The sequence below is a fragment of the Schizophyllum commune genome (assembly GCF_000143185.2).
Source record: "Schizophyllum commune H4-8 unplaced genomic scaffold SCHCOscaffold_18, whole genome shotgun sequence".
NCBI lineage: Eukaryota > Fungi > Basidiomycota > Agaricomycetes > Agaricales > Schizophyllaceae > Schizophyllum > Schizophyllum commune.
Genome location: NW_026089555.1, coordinates 24,132 through 40,301, shown reverse-complemented (window position 1 = coordinate 40,301; position 16,170 = coordinate 24,132). Strand labels below are relative to the sequence as shown.

Genomic DNA, 16,170 nt, shown 5'->3' with positions numbered 1-16,170 from the left:
GTGGTTCACGTATAGTATTTTTCTAATCACCCTATATCTTTGCATTAGCTGTGGAACCAGGGAAACGAACCGATGATTGTCGTCCGGGCCGAATCGACCGGACCTTTGTTCTTTGTTCTTAACCGTCATCATCATCTCGCGAAGGAACTCGGTCTCGCGCTCATCCTCCAGGTGATCTATTTGGGCTTTTAATCAGGCGGTATCCTCCAAGGATGATGTGTCGCTTTGACTCGATTGCTACGGCGCAACGCGCGCATACGTCGTTCGATCATATCGGGGAAACTTGCGAGGTGCGTGCTATGTACTTCTCCCACTCCTCTCTCCACTTACGTAGCACTCAGCAGACGTATAGTCACTCTGTCTCTCCTCTGCCATGGCCTGATTTTACCTTCCGCGCCTGCAAGACCTGACTTGGCTGCCCCGCCGCTGCCCTCGGATCGCCCCCTTGTTCGACGCGGCAATCTCACGACCTTCAAGAGCCCCTTCCTGCCATTCAGGACATGTAACCCGTCTCTAACGTGAATAAGTCCCGAGAAAACCCCATGTTATCCGCGGACATCCAGCTCGATCGTCGCTGAGCGCGTACTTCAGCGACGTGCGTGGACCGGCGCGACGTCCACTCTGCACCACAAACGCGAAACCCTCACTATGCATCAACAACGTGCTCATTTCGCGTCCATATCCGCTTCAAGCGCGTGATCCCGACTCCCCTCATATTACATGATTGACGGCCACACATCCCAGGCGCATAGGTGCCTCTGACGAAGCCCTACACGTCTTCGTGAAGACAAGCCCCTCTCGTGTCATACCGCGGAATCCCTGTGCGCGCGCTCCCCCCTGTCGTCCTTCATAGGCACCGCGCCGACGGCAGCGCGTTGTTCCGCGCATACGTGACGCCTCATACGATGTTGACCATCCGCCGCCTCTGCGTGGCAAATTCTGCCGCGCACAGAGTTCGCAGAGGCTGACGTGCGGACGCGCTCAAGCTCTCGTACTGGATGGCTCGTAATCCTATCCGTTGGGCGTCGCGCATCGCGATCAACCGCGGTATCATGCTTGTGAGTCGACGGAGATGCGTATGCGTATGCGCCTGTCGAGCTGACCTTCGGATAGGGAGAGGAAGGCCCTATAGCCAATGCTCAGCAGTGTACCCGATTCAGTGCGCCGCCTGCCGCTGCGTCCGCTCGCTTCCGGGGCGCATACATGCGGTCAAGGCTCGGGGAACGCCAACTCGCGGATGGCCGCTATCTCGACTTCAAGGTGGACAGCGCGTCGACGCCGTTCATCGATCCGCTCCCTCGCCAGGTGCGCGCGCTCCTCGTCGTGTCCGCTTCTCCCGCTGACATGAACTACGCAGGCTTTGCGGTCCTGAGTTTGTAGGCTCGAGTCGCTGATAGCGCGTCCGTTCTATCGCAGGCCAGCGCTTCGTCTGACTGTAACTTCGACATTCCCATACGTGCGAGAATATACTGCTTTGGCCCCTCATCCCTGTTCGAGACTGAATCTTCGCCGTCGACGAGCTCCGTGATCGAGACGCCGATTGCTAGCGAGCCCATCCCGACTGCTCTCGCATGTCGACACGGCGTGCTCGCGCGACGTGGTGAGTTGGGAACGTCGAGCTTCGACGCCAGACTGCTTGGCTTTGACGCAACCGGGATGCGACTGCGCTCAGTGCACCGGAATCATCCCCGCACTCATTGGGTCGGATAACCGTCGACTCAGTGATACTGCATCGTGCGAGTCGACATAGCTCTTCACTCACGGATCGCGTCCGCCTCGGCAGTCCGTGCGTCTTGCGAGAGCTTGCTGAAGCGGCGGAGATGCAGCAGAACCTTTTGCGTGACCTTGGACTCTGTCCGCAGGCTGTCTTCTCAGTTCATTGGATAGAAGACCTTCATTGTCCCGTTGTGAGGGTGACGTTTTACGGTCCTATCTCCTCGCCTTGTATTGCAAGAGCAGTTGTGGTGGACGGGACTCACGGTCGGTACCTACTCGTCGATCACGAGCGGCTTATCGATCAATTCAAATCAAATGGGTGCCAGTGCTCTTTCCTCGCGACCATCATCTCCGCTGCACGCGAGCTGAGGCTGCGCGTCCGAGCTGGTAAGAGCTGCAGACGATCGCCTCGCAAACTTCGCTAAACTTTTGTTGCAGATTCCCTGCGGCTATTGAAGATTATGGCTTCGAAACGAGGCGTTGAGTTTTACGACAAACAGCTCGGAATGTTGCACGATATACTCGACACGGCACACGAAATTGGAACTCTGCCCGGAGAGACCCCTCTCGCTGACGGAGACATCCGGGTCACAGCGCTGAGAAGGGCTCTTACCAAGGGTGCTAAGTTCGTTTTCGGCATTCTCGTATCAGAACCGCCGGCCTCGCCTCTCACCGCCGACGACAAGCGTGTCGAGATCGTCCTAACCTCTATTGCGGCCTTTGCATCCATATGCGATGCCGAGAAACGCCTGCGCAGCCGCAACCTCCTGCCACTCCTGCGCACATTATGGCCCCATATCGTGCAATGGGGCGCTTTGGTACATCCTGCGCGCGGGTACTTGGTGTGCACGCCTGCGCTACGCGAGTCCGGACGCGACACCACCAGCCTAGCCTGCGCATACTGGGCCATCGTTGACTCTGACGCCGCGCATTGCAAGCCGTTTATTGAGGCGTACCCGGACCTGATCGCGCAAGCATGCGAGCTCTGGATCCACTTTCCACGCTACGTACCATCTGCGGCCGGGTCGACCTCGAGCTCAGCTTATAGCGCGATCGCAACAATTGTTAAACTGCATGATAGGCTTGCGACGAGCGCTGCAGAGAGCATCGACAACGATTGCAGTCTCCTTCTGCAGGACCTCTTGCGAGTCGCTGGCACGTCGCGCGGACTGTACCGGGCCTGGATCCGACAGACGGAGTTTTTAACCAGGTCTCTGCTTACACAGCCGTTTCTCGAGCACATCTGGCCCAATCACTTCGTGGTATTGGATATCATCGCCGGTCAGCCAGCTTTCCAGATTCGCACGGTCCTGCTAGGGCTCATCGCTACAGTCACCTCCACGGCAATCAGATGCGCTGCATCGAATCAGACGAGGCGAGGTGCACAGCACGCCGCACGATCTCTCGCCTCTCTCTTCCTTATGGCCGATGACAATCGCCCTCTCGTACGCGCCATTGACGCTGGCCTGCTCGACCTGCTGTCCACGTTATGCCGTCCGTCAGACAGTACATACGTGGTCGACCTCATGCGCTACGTCGCCCCAGCCGTTATGCAAGCTAGGGTGTACCGTGCGATCATTCGTCGCAATCCTGCTGTAAAATACTATCCGTCCGGTCGCAAATTGGGATCGGGGTCGTGGGATGATGTCGCAATGGCCGTAAACCTGGCACATGATCTATACTACTCAAGCCACCATCAGAAACACTGGAGACAGTACTTGCCATGCCATAACGAGCAGGTGCGTTGTATATCGTTAGCTCAGCTCCGCTTCGGGCCTTCGGCTGACCAGAATCAATAGGGACCTCATAACAGGGCTCTGTGTGTTTGCCCGTGCGCGGAGGCTTTCTACTGCTCTGGGAGCTGTCAGCGTATCCACTGGGCTGTCCACCGTAAGACTTGCTGCGTCGCTGAAGGACCCTGGGCATTGAACGGCGAGTAAAAGCCCGCCCAATGATATCCACGTGCTAAAGCGTTGTGCAGGACGCCTTTCCCTCGGGGATACGCTATTCATCCTTGGGACCCTTCGCTTCCACCTCAAAGCGCATATCAAAGTCCTCAATTTGCAGGTATCTGCCTATCACCAGGCACTCGTGACGAGCGGCCAAAGCAAGCAAATTGTGGTTGACCTCAATGTTCTGAACGAGATACCTTTGACAAAGCACGACGTGTATTTTCGTGAGGCGGATGATCCAGGCCTCTCCGATGTAATTGCCTTCGAAGCTTCGTTCCGCGTCGGCAGCACGATCATTAAGCGCCCCCTTCCCTTCTTTTGTCACATCAAGGACTTGTTTTAGAGAGGGCCATCGCTGGCGCGTGGCATACGGTGGGTTAGGAATTTGTCTGCTTTCACGGGCCTGCAGTCGTTTTAAGCCATATATAGAGATTTGTTTGATTATGGATAGGGTATGATTAAGGCGAGGCCCACTGCGCTCAGCACGCATTGCCGCGCAACCTTGTACAGAGGATCTGCACACACATCTCTCCATGTCTCACTGCGGCGGAGGTGGCAGTGGCGAGATGCGCGCGCAGTTCCCCTCCGAGGTCACGCGCAGATGCGCGTCGGCGGTCGCGCAGACAGACTTACTGGCGTCTCGGTGATTCATTGCAAAGCGTGTGTCAAGCCGGCATGCGCAGCGTGTGCGATGGTGCGGCAGAAGCGTGCAGCTGAGAGCTAGCGTGAAAGCGTTACGGCAGTGTTGTCGGCGACGTCGAAGGAGCGCGAGACGCGATCGGAAAACGCGCCTGGTCACGTTGATGCGGCACGTCACGTGCGTATGTGCGACGCCACATACTTAGACTGCGTCGCGCGTCGACAGGTGCTCAGCGGGCGGCCCCGTCAAGCCATGCCGCAACGGAAGAATCAAACCACACACGTGGTTTCCACCCCTAGCTGCCCCTCATCAGTTGGACGAGGATGGGAGGGAGGAGGGGAGGCATAATGAGCGTTAAGCAAGAACGTAGAGAGGGCAAGGACACCAATATGCGCGCACACGAGACGGCACGCACCCATGCGAGGCGACAGGAGGGCGAGAAAATGACAAAGCGACGACGAGACCGTCGATTCCGGTGCATCACGCCGACCGTCCTGGAGCATAGACAATGACATTTGCTTTGATACAGCCGAGACCTTGGCTGATCGTCGTGGCGACCTCAGGCCCGTCGGCCGCTCGCATGCTCGGGTAAGGGGAAATTATGGTCAAATCATTGGACGACTGTTGACTGACCTTATGTCCGAGGTGCTGGTTGCTTAGAGCGCTTACTCTTTGCTGAATCTGACGAGGGTGCTGAGTAGTCGTGGTCCTGCCCATTCTGGCCCCTCTATCGAGTCAGGAATAGGCAAGGGGCAGCGCTTGTTACTGCCCTTCGGCCGGCTTACTTTCGGTAAGCCTTGAGCTTGAGCCCGATACCTTTGCTAATGACTTTGAAGGCGACTTGATACTGCATTAATACGCTCACAAGCGCCTCGACTGGGCACAGGAGAACCGCTGATAGTTTTTTTAGGGTGAATATCGACTTTCTGGTGAGTTACTCGCGTGAGACCTGTTTTACTTGCGCTCTAACACTTTCAGCCAGGTCTTTTTGATGACGCGAGGGGGGTCCATATGCCAGAAGCCTCGTCCTCCTCATCCAGAAACGCAAGAACACAGTCATCAGCCGGAGGGACACCAGAGGGGATGCGAAAGACAGTAGCTGCACACTATCAGAAGTGGATGCAAGGAGTGACCGACGGATAGGGAGGTTGCGGATAGCAGGAGCGTCGGCGGTAGATGATCGAATACGACCCAGCGGTCGGATGGCAGCAGCAAGGGGGAAAGACAAGCGACAGACCCGGTACAAAGCCCCGGGCAGGGCCTCAGAGGCCCCCCCTCAGCGGCAAGCTGGAGGGGCTGGCGCGCCCAGCGGCAACGCCGAACACAGACACGGACCGAAGGCGACAACGCACGGACTAAAGAGTGTATAAGTGTGACTACTCGGTATATAAGGCGTGAACGCGTGACGTGACCGAGTGACTGCTAGAGTCGAGCTGTACAGAACAATAACCAACTCGTGACACACACGCACGAGCTCACGATAACGAGATGTGGGGCATCTACCACGAACACGTCGCGGGCGTCGTTGACAATGAGAACGCGGCTAGAAAGGCGCACAAGAGGGGCGCGGAGGAGAATTGGGGAAGGTGTGGCAAGGAAAAGACCGTGGGAACGCGTCTGCAGACGTGCTCGCGCTGCAAGTACGTGCTCGGTCCGAGGAACTCGATACTGACTTTCCCCCTCCCCCCCTAGGTCAGTTAACCAGCAAGTTCACGGCTTCTTCGGCGAGAGGGTACCCTCATATTCGATCAGCTGCTCGGTTGAATGTCAGCGCGAGCACTGTAGACACGGGCACAAGACCGAATGCACAGCTTTCGACCATCCGCCACTAGCGAAGACATTCGACTCCTCCCAGCGCCCTGACGTCCTAACCTTCTGCCCGATTCCAAGCGCGCGCCTGGATCAATCCCATCAATTTTCTCCGATCAGGCTGAAACCGGTGCCATTCGACGCGCAGACATCGATAACCTGGTAGCGCCCATGTTTGTTAGGGTTAGAAAGCCCGGGAAGGTAGAGATATTGGACGAGGAAGTGCCAGGCGTCTCACCGGAATCCGATCAGGCGTTTGCAAATTCCCATCAGACGTCAGCGGTTTCCGGCCACACGTTACCGCCTCCCATCAGACGCTTCGGCAAATGCCGGGCTCCTTCACCATCTCACCCTCCACTCTATTCTAGGATGTTTTGGGCAGGTATGCAGAGCCAAAGTGTTGTTAGAGTTAGGAATACCACATTCCATGTCGTGTGCAGCGCAATAGCGGCGAAAAAATGAGTTTTGGCCCGGTCGCACACGGTCGCACAGTGGTCGCACACCGGTCGCACACATCCTGGGAAGCGTTTTGTGATCCCATCAGTAGTTTCCTGTCACACGCGTGTGATTCCCATCAGACGCTTGCTATTCCCGTCACACGCTTCCGTTCCGGGCAGACGCTCGCTGCTATTCCGGGCAGACGCTTGCTGATCCCATCAATATTTCTCGGGTGGCGGCTGGTGTCAGACATAGGATGCTGGGTGCACCATAGTCCGGGTGAATATCTAGTTATACCCAGTAACTAAAGGGGGGTGTATTACAATACCCCCAGTGTTCACTGGCCATTAGCTATAGGCCGTATCTTGATATCCACTCAGGTGGAATATACCTGGGTTTACCTTGGGTTTCCTCGCAATTCTGGCTTTTCGTGGGTGGGGAAACGGATGGATTGCAGCTATATAGGACAGATACGATATGGACCTGCCAACGTAAGCCTCGAGGCACGGCGCAATGCGACGACCGCGTTAGCTAGGCACGGGCTAGCGCGTCGACACGTCCGGCTTGCACCCCGCGCAATGCCCACTATGCTCGGGTGCGCCACCGACACGGCCGACAACTGCCGCGAAACACAGCGCAGCATTCAGAAGGTCGCCGACATTGACGGAAGCCGTCCTGTCAACGTCGGCACCCGCTGCTCGCTGCGCCGCACGACCCGCTGAGCGCGGACATGGCCCGCGCTTTCCCCGTCGCGCTTCCTCGGGCCGCATCTCCGTCGTCGTGCATCGCGCCGCCGGCGTCGCGCGCTGCCGCCCCGCCCGCCCTGATCCTTCCCGTCAGCGCTGCGCTGTCGTCCTCATCCCACAAAATGTGCGTGAGCACCGGCACGGCCGCCGCGACCTGCGCTGACGCCTTGCCATCGCAGCCTCGCGCGGGTGCGCCCACTTGCCGCGAGCCGCGCCGATTGACTCGTCGTGACAGTCTGCATTGCCGGGCCCAGTCCGGCCTCTCCTTGCCCGCGCGGTGTGTCCCGCTCCGCCCGATGTCGCCGTTGTTCCCGAGTCCCGGCAGCAATCCCTGCCGATCGTCTCCGCGGCGACAATAGTCTCCGTCCCTCGTGACTGACGTCGAGCGAGGCATCGTGCACGTCGTCGCTGACAGCAATGACGCTCATGGCGACACGTCGTGCAGGGGTGGGTGCCGTCGGATCATCGCGCAGATGAGTTGGCGGCTGCCCTAGGTGAGAGGCCGACAGCGTCCATTGACGTGAGGGATGACATCGGCGCTCATATACGCGCACGCGATCGGGGAGGGGGGGTTGTTTGCGAGACGCGTTTGGCTATCGCGATGATGAACTTGAGGCTGAGCGGACTTGCCGGATACGCGTGACAGACGGTGATAGTGGTGGGGGCTGAGGTGCGACGCAAAGGTGCTGGAGTTGATGGGAGCAGCAATGAAGAGGGGGGGAGGGGTCGTAGGGGGACAGGGCCGACATGGGCGAAAGTCAACATAAAACTTTGTAAGTGACGATTACGTGGTCTTTGTAGGTCGTGTCACGTACCTAGGGCCCAGAAAGCATTCCATACTCCCTTCCCTTTCGATTTCGATGCGTCTGAGCGGCGGGCGGGCGACCGACGACGAGGAGAGGAGGCGGACGGCGGCGGTGAGAGGCAAGAACTGGCGTGTGACATCACGTCACACGCGCATCAGTTGGCGCGCCACTCGGCGATTCAGGATCGCACAGCGCGGAATTCTCGCACTGGCAGCGCTCGGTAAGCTGGGTATATGCTCTTCACCTATATGTTGTTCATTTCAAACCTTGACCTTATCGTCTCCGGCTCGTCGGGACACTTACCGAGCTGCCGGACTCGGAGCGCGCGCGCCACTTTCGCGCTGTTTGGCGCTATACCCAATGTTCACAAAGGTTTATGGCAATATAAAACATTTCTCTATACAATAGATGTACATATGTAGCCCTGTATGAATTTCTATGCTTGCCCGATGCATGCAAGAGCCTGAATGGACCAAGGAGTGCGTCCAGTTTGCTTCGTCAATCTCGAGGTCGTACTGTCCCTCAATCGTGCCTTCCGACCTGCTCGACCTCATTTCCGCACCGTGTAAGTAGCTCTGCCCGGGTTTGAACCAAGGATCCCCTGTAGCTGTATGCACACTGTCTGTTCCGGCTAGTCCGCGGACCTGTATATTTCCCCTTCGACCTCTGGACGTTGCCGACGACGACGACGAGCCCTTTTCGGGGGTCGGACCGATCATCCGGGGGTCGCCGATCACAGCGTTCCGCCCGACGACGGCTGTGATTGCGAGCCCCCAAAGACCAATGACAGCACGAGCCCTTTTGTATCGTGTACTATACATAAAGATTAGCGCATATATGAAGGCAGGTGTTCTTTGAAGCTCTATAAAAGGTCAGAATTTGATTCCATCTCTTTGAAGCCCTTTATCAATCTCGGAGATGCTATTCCCAACGTTATCTGTACTCCAACGAAGCAAATCTTCATTAGCACGCTCTGTGTAGGTAGGAGAATATTGTCACAGCCTCCCAGATCAGCTTCTTGTGTCTAAATGTCTGTGTGAACACCTTAGTGCTGCATGTTGAGTTCAATGCTCAGATGCATTGACAGATATACTACAATACAGAGGTATAGTTACAGCATAAGTACAAGCTGCGTGCACTCGTAAACGAGCAGTACAGGAGTGCACGACGAGCGCGTGTAGCCAATGTATAGAGAAATGAGTGATACCTGTTTCTCGGATGCCACGATGCTCGCGCGTCATCATCGCGACACGCTTGAATGCATGGATGGAGAGGTTTGTATCCCGAGCGCTCGGAGGGGTGTAATGATGAGGTGGTGTCGAGATTGCGTGTGCAGGGTTGGGGAATTCCCGTCAGTGCTAGGTGCACACGAGGGCACCCGATCGCATGGCCACCAGGGCGCGCGTTGCGTCAGGAATATGAATTACTAGAACAAGGAAGGGGGCAAGGAGAGGAGGGAAGATGACACGAGGAAGCGGGAAGGTGGTCGGCTCTATTCCGTGCGATCGCCGACGTGCGCTGCGTGCTGTGAGCAGATCGTTGTCGATTGATGTTCCTATTTTGTTGATGCAGATATGGCATAGTCGACAAGGAGGGGTGGCCATGGCTTGACGCGCAAAGACGGAGAAGAAAGGCAAGGCCGTCGCCGCGGTGGTTGTGATCGGCCACGTGTTATTTTCAACGCGCGTCGCGCTGCAGCGTGCCCGAGCGGGTAGCCAAGAAAAAGCCAGGGAGATTAGCGAAGAGCAGCGTCGGCGTCAGTGGTGGCGGCAGGAGGGGAGCGGCGATGATCAGGGAGCGCCGCGGCGGGAGGCGATCGCGATGGCGGCGGCAGCAGCGGCGCCCGGCGTGCGCGGGAAATTTTCCCATCAACCGCATCCCGCGCGGATCGGCGCGGCGAGCGCGACCTGCCCGATGCGGGCGGTGTGTGTGACGAGCCCTAGCCTGCCCGATGCGGCGATGAGGGCAGCCATCAGCAATCATCAACCCAGGTAATCTCGTGAGACTCTCCAGAAGCCATCAAAAGGATTTCGAACCCGACCATATACCAGATATACCAGAATAATGGAGGGAGGAATATGTGAAAATAGGTAGGGAGGAACAACGAGATATGGCCTATAGCGACTGGTCAGTAATGATAGGGTATATTGTAATACACCCCCCTATGGTTACAGGGTATATCTTGATATTCCTAGGGACAGACCTCGCTGGGTGACATTTTTCTCAGTACGGGGGCCTTGTGTTATAGGATTTATGTGCTCTTAGGACTCGTCTTTAGTTGTGACATGGTCCACCATTCGGCCGGGGAGCGTACCACCCAGCCTCACGCGGTCGCACACCGGTCGCACACCGGTTGCACACTGGTCGCACACTTCCTGGGAAGCGTTTTGTGATCCCATCAGTAGTTTCCCACACTTCCCGTCACACGCTTGTGATTCCCATCAGACGCTTGCTGATCCCGTCACGCGCTTGCGTTACACCTGCCTTTCCGGGCAGACGCTTGCTGCTATTCCTGGCGGACACTTGCTCAATATTTTTTGGGCAGCGCCTGGCGTCCGACATAGGATGCTGCGCGAGATTTTCCTCAGTGCAGGGCCTTGCATTATACTATTGAGGTGCTCTTAGGACTCGTCTTTAGTTGCAACATGGTCCACCAATCCACCAGGCAAGGCTCCGCCCAACCTCGCGCGGTCGCACACCGGTCGCACACTGGTCGCACACCGGTCGCACACTTCCTGGGAAGTGTTTTGTGATCCCATCAGTAGTTTCCCACACTTCCCGTCACATGCTTGCTGATCCAGTCACACACCTCCGTCACACTTGCCTTTCCCGGCAGACGCTTGCTGCTATTCCGGGCAGACACTTCGTGATCCCATCAATATTTTCTGGGAGGTGCTCGCTGTCAGCCTCAGAGTTGTCCATGTTTGCTGGTTGTCTGTTTGGAGGGCTTGGTTGACTTGTAGGCATGGTTGGCAGCATGTAATAGGGTCCCTCCTCCTTTCTTTGTCGGACATCAGTCCCGCAGCTACATATACTTTCTGCGTACAAAGTTCATCACTGCCATGACGCTTGTTGGCTCCCCCGTCGCATCCTGGTCCGCGATCCACTCCGCAAACTCGCGCACAGTGTCCCAACTGTGTTTACGCGCTGCATGTGGAGACCTGGACCTCCTAGGTCAGGGCTACTCTCGAGTCACCTCGCTCGGGGACTCGTCTTTGTACTTTACTGACGCATGGTTGATAAGATTAGATACGAATGGGGTCAAAAAGGCCTATTACATACGAAGAATATCATCTTTCCTACTTCCATCACCTTTTCGCCGGCCTACGGCTCGGTCTCAAGTCCCTTGTAGGCTCTCAAGCCTCGGGCCGCGGATACTTCCCGTGTCACGCGCTACGCGCGCTCCCGCACGTCCTAGAGCGACCGGACTTACCGTTGCCTACGGAACGTGCCACGAGCACGTGTTCAACGCGTGTTTCGACTCTCCCGCGCCTCTACGAGGCCGCTCCGTCGCCAGTAGGCGACCACTCCGTGTCGGCTCCCGCTCGACTGGTGAGCGACCCCCCCGTGGAGCTAACGAGCCTCCACAAAGTGGACGTTAAGGGGTCCCAGTCGAGCTACGGTCCGTACTTTGCAGCTGCTTCCGTATTGGGACGAGAAACCTTTGACTGGCGAGGACCGTCTGGGTGGTGCGTGAGGATTGCCAGGATCGCCGGCTTTGACATCCGCACCTTCTCGTCCCCGTATTTGGAGCTGCCTTACCCCTCAATCATTCTGCAATCACGTGCTGCTAGCTATGTCCGAGACCAGTCGCCGGAGTCTTATGCGTGCGGCAGACCGTGCCTACTACGGTGAGTATAAACCAGCATGCCCTATTCAACCTGACTCGCTACGCAACCGCGTGTATGGAGCTGCATCCTGGAGCTCGAAGCTACGTGCAGATGGCTTGATCTCGTATGATGGTGGACTGGGTGAGCGGAATATTGAGGCGAGAGAGTTTGCACGGTATCTGGAGGATCTTGCCATGGAGATGCAACCTGTACTGGACACGCTGGTAAGAGCGACGGTGGCTGATCATGAGCAAGCACCGAAGGCATGGCGGTTCGAGATGAAAAAACATGCCGACTCCTTGCGAGAGGCGAGAAGTCATATCGACCTCTCGCGCGCGCACATGCGTGCCACCTGGCAATGCGGAAAGGCTGTTCGTTTCTACCGGAAGTACCGCCAGCAGGCGGAGGACCTTGTGCGCGCTGCCTCTCAGCCAGACCTCGCTCTGCAAGCAACAGACCCACCAGCCTCTATCAAATCTAATGCTGCGCACCAACCCTTGCGCGTAGCTCACGAGTGCCCTTCGGCCGTGTTGGACCCTCCGACTCAAGCTGGTGCGCCATCCTTGCCTCTGCCAGGAACGCCGGCAGAGGAAGAGGAGGTCGGGCATGGATCGCCAGCCCATGCACCTCCTCATAAGGATGTAGAGCACTTGGCCAAGGAGGCGTCAGGCAGGGCGGACAGCGCAGTGAGGGTGGTGGTTGAGCCGCAGCAGCAATCTTTTGGCTCAGCACTTGCCAGGAGGGTGAACGAAGCAACGCAACGAGTGTCGTGTGCTCAGCGCACACCTTCCGAGGCAGCACGGCCAAGCCATGGAGAACGACTCCCAAATTCGGTGCCAACACGTTCATTGCAGTCTCGTGACTGTCCTCCGCATCTCGCTCTCATGCCACTTGCTCCGACACCACACAATAAGCCGGTGGCAGAGACTCAGACGCGTCATGCAACGGGCCCCAGAGCGCACGACGGATTCACCACGAGTCCGCATTCACATCAGTGCTCTTCCCGTGCCAGCGGCCCCGTACCCGCACGGGGGTGGGTCAAAGACGCGCAGGAAGCGATCCCCCCTCTCGTACAGGAGAGTGAGGAGAATTTGCTTGAGGGTCTTCGACAAGTCCAGACGATGGGGGGCGTGGCAACGGGTGAAGCGGGGCGGACACGCTGCGTACAGATCAATGCACCTTCAGAGGCGATGGGCTCACCGTGCGTACTCTCAACGCTGGGCCGGCCTTCTGCACCGTACCGAGCGGTAGCCCGGCGTTACTGGCCAGCCGCGCGGACGGAACAACGTCCTGCGTGTTCAGCGAGTCCACGCGAGCCAGCGACCGCTGAGGATGAAGTCAGCACGCAAGAAGGAAACGGAGCACGACGTGCACCTTGGTCGGAGACGCTCCGGGCTGCACGGTCGCCGCGACAGCGTCTCTCGTCGTGTCCCGCGCCCGCGCCCGGGCTCATGATAGCCGCGCGAGAGCCATCTCGCGTAGCCGTGTCGTCGAGGGCGAAGGCCGAGAGGCCGCCAAAGACGCGTATGGAGTTCCTGGCGGGCGCGGCTTCCCCGTGGCGCTGTCCCTCTTCAAGCGACTCCGCACCCGTGCTTGAGCTAGTTGAGGACGTGCAAGAGGCAGCGGTGTCATCAGCGAAGGTTTTGAGGCCGTCCGAGAGCGCAGGGATCAAGTCTTCACGGATGGGGGGCATGAGTGCGAACGAATGGAAATGCCCGTCAAACGTACCTCCGCCGCCAAAAGTACTGGCACTGCCATCCCGCACCGTGGCGTCGTACGACAAGTCGGACGCTCCCGCCCGCTCGCAAACCACGCAGTTGGTGCTCGCGCGCGAGCTGGTGAGCCCTGAGCTCGCCGTCAGCGCACGAGAAGGGAGCAGCGCGCAATGCGCACCTCCGGACGAGTCGCGGAAGGTAGACGTCGCGCATGCGCAAGCATGGCGCAACTTGTCAGCCGCACAGTCTCGGACGAGTCTCGCGCCACCGGCCAATCTGAAGGGACTGGCAGGTCCAAAAGACGTTAGCGGGCAACGGGAGAGTGGCGCGCGACGCGCACCTTGGTCGGAGAAGCGCTTGGTCAGGCATCCACAGCGGCGACATCTCTCTTTGCATGCTTCCACGCCTATCCCTCTTATTCCCGGAACTAAGGGTAGTTCCGTAACTCCAAGGTCCCTACCACTCCAAGGGGGTCGACTTTTTTTGAGCCTCGGATTAAGGCGCCAAACCTGCTAATCCGTGCCCTGGTCAACACTCTTAGGAGGACTTGACCGCAGGTACTCGGATTAGTGGATGTGATGCGCTAATTCGGATGGTTGCCTGCTCGAATTAACGTGTTCAACACGCTAATCCGCCACACCGGCCGGCCGCGGCGCCGAATTAGTCGACTGAACGCGTTAATTCGGCACCCTGACGCGACCGACGCGGCCGCCCTACCGGCCGCCACCTCGGATTAGCGGATTGAACGCGCTATTCCGGAACACACTTTCGGACAACGCGGCCGCCCGGCCGGCCCGTGCCTCGAATTAGCGCGTCGAACACGTTAATCCGCCTCCTCTCTTTGAAGGTGTGATGGACCGGCCAGCCGGGCCTGTAGGATTAGCACGATGAACGCGTTAATTCGGGCGGCAAGTGTGCATGACCGGCCGCCCGGGTTGCCGAATTAGCGGGCTGAACGCACTAATCCGCCTTACATGATTCCTTCTATCCTGCCCGCATAGGACAGGTATGTCAACAAATGCAGGCACAATGTATTGTTGCAATGGTAAGCTGGTCCGGCCACGCAGGTTGCCGAATTAGTGGGATGAATGCACTAATCCGTCCTACACAATTCCTTCCATCCCGCCCTCCGAGATAAGGTATGTCAACGGAGGCAAGAACGATGTTATATTGCAATACTCAGCTCTGTCCTACACGTCAATAATTGTCATCTGTACGAGTACACTACTTCCGAATTAAGCAAGTGTTTTGGTTAATCCGAGCTCACATCCTCTCCACGGATTAGCGGGATGAACGTGCTAAATCGTCACGTTGGATGGTCAAGCAGAATACATACAATGCTGCTCGAATTAACGCGTTGTCCTGGTTAATCCGTTACTTCAGGTAAAGCACATGATCTTGCCAGTATGCACGCACTCTGCGGCTCGTTCCATTTTAACCAACTATTTTCCTTAATTCGTTGACCAGCGCATGTGATTGTGCTGCAAGCGCGTGCGTGGCTGAGTCTCCGACCGGCCGGTTTCACATGCTTGGCGCACACGCGGGCCGGCCACAGTGTCGGGCCGGTCCCACTCACGTGTATAGGTCACCAGGCCCAAGTCGCGGGCCGGCCGCACAGCCGCTGTGGGAACCATCTTTGCTGATCACAAAACGTGTGATGGTGCGCAAGGCAGCCATCGCTCGCCTTATTACGCTTTGTTAAAGGTAGCTGAGAGGGAGAGGACGTGCAAACATTTCGGATCAAGTCAGACTACAGTCGCATTCCTACGCTACATAAGATACATGGCACGACGCGCATCCCAGAGTGCCCGGTGCATTGTGGCCGGCACTACCAGCGCGATCACCGTAGGTTCCTTCTCCGAGTCAGTCCCATTCACAACCTTCAACCCGGGTCAGTAAGCGCTCTCTCAGATCGGCAGATCAGCGTACCGTCCTTGCCATTGCATGTGTCCCTTTCCCCTCGTTGTACGGTGCGCCCGGGGCATCCGTTTGACCATCCGATACTGCAGGTAAGACGCCGGTGCACCCATGTTGAGCGATGGCACCGGCCGCGTCTGGATCCGGTCGCCCAACAGCCATCGTCATCGTCGTTCGATCACATTTGAGGGGCTCTACGTCCTGGTCAGCGATCAGCCTAATCGGAAGACCTGCCACGCACCTTTGAGCGCGTACGAGGCAAGATCAGCCCTCCCAGTCCAGCACTCTACATCTCCCCCATCTCTGTCCAGAGCGAAAACAGCGAGGCCGGAAGTCATGTCTTTGCCAATGATGGCACTGCGCAGAATAATGTTCTCGTCCAGTTGGAGTTTCTCAGAAGACGAAACAACATTTGTCCACGTGCATGGTAGACCGGGCCGCCTATTGTCCCGGCCGCACCCGTGCGTGTGAACGTTCCCCAGCAGGTGTCCGCAAGGCAGCTTGCGTCTTGCAATCGTTGTCCCCAGGGCCGCTGGTAAGCTCTCGGTCGTGATAATCCAGCTCCTCATCTTGGACTTGACGGGGCCCATACTGATAAGTG

At 57.5% G+C, this 16,170-nt stretch overlaps 5 protein-coding genes across 5 annotated transcripts; 3 read left to right on the top strand and 2 right to left on the bottom strand.

The window, feature by feature from the left end:
- Window positions 1-622: 622 nt before the first annotated feature.
- SCHCODRAFT_02719608 (uncharacterized protein) lies at window positions 623-4,011 on the top strand (the record flags this gene model as incomplete). Its single annotated transcript, XM_003026164.3, has 7 exons — window positions 623-1,058; window positions 1,114-1,365; window positions 1,417-1,600; window positions 1,723-2,103; window positions 2,155-3,455; window positions 3,516-3,606; window positions 3,698-4,011. The coding sequence occupies exons 1-7, from the start codon at window positions 999-1,001 to the stop codon at window positions 4,009-4,011; spliced, it is 2,583 nt and encodes an 860-aa protein (XP_003026210.1). The 5' UTR covers window positions 623-998.
- Window positions 4,012-6,956: 2,945 nt separating this feature from the next.
- SCHCODRAFT_02594624 (uncharacterized protein) lies at window positions 6,957-8,104 on the top strand. The gene has a single exon (XM_003026163.2). It carries the CDS (start codon window positions 7,286-7,288, stop codon window positions 7,658-7,660), a length of 375 nt encoding a protein of 124 aa, XP_003026209.1. The 5' UTR covers window positions 6,957-7,285; the 3' UTR covers window positions 7,661-8,104.
- Window positions 8,105-10,368: 2,264 nt separating this feature from the next.
- On the bottom strand, window positions 10,369-11,258 carry SCHCODRAFT_01110386 (uncharacterized protein; the record flags this gene model as incomplete). Its single annotated transcript, XM_050341040.1, has 3 exons — window positions 10,369-10,478; window positions 10,753-10,838; window positions 11,143-11,258. Coding segments are annotated over 3 exons (312 nt in total), but the record flags the coding sequence as incomplete, so codon positions are not given.
- Window positions 11,259-11,930: 672 nt separating this feature from the next.
- SCHCODRAFT_02521775 (uncharacterized protein) lies at window positions 11,931-14,168 on the top strand (the record flags this gene model as incomplete). Its single annotated transcript, XM_003026162.2, has 1 exon — window positions 11,931-14,168. The coding sequence occupies one exon, from the start codon at window positions 11,931-11,933 to the stop codon at window positions 14,166-14,168; it is 2,238 nt and encodes a 745-aa protein (XP_003026208.1).
- A 1,253-nt stretch (window positions 14,169-15,421) lies between these two features.
- SCHCODRAFT_01110308 (uncharacterized protein) lies at window positions 15,422-16,159 on the bottom strand (the record flags this gene model as incomplete). Its single annotated transcript, XM_003026080.2, has 3 exons — window positions 15,422-15,532; window positions 15,582-15,763; window positions 15,811-16,159. The coding sequence occupies 3 exons, from the start codon at window positions 16,157-16,159 to the stop codon at window positions 15,422-15,424; spliced, it is 642 nt and encodes a 213-aa protein (XP_003026126.1).
- Between the last annotated feature and the right edge of the window lie 11 nt (window positions 16,160-16,170).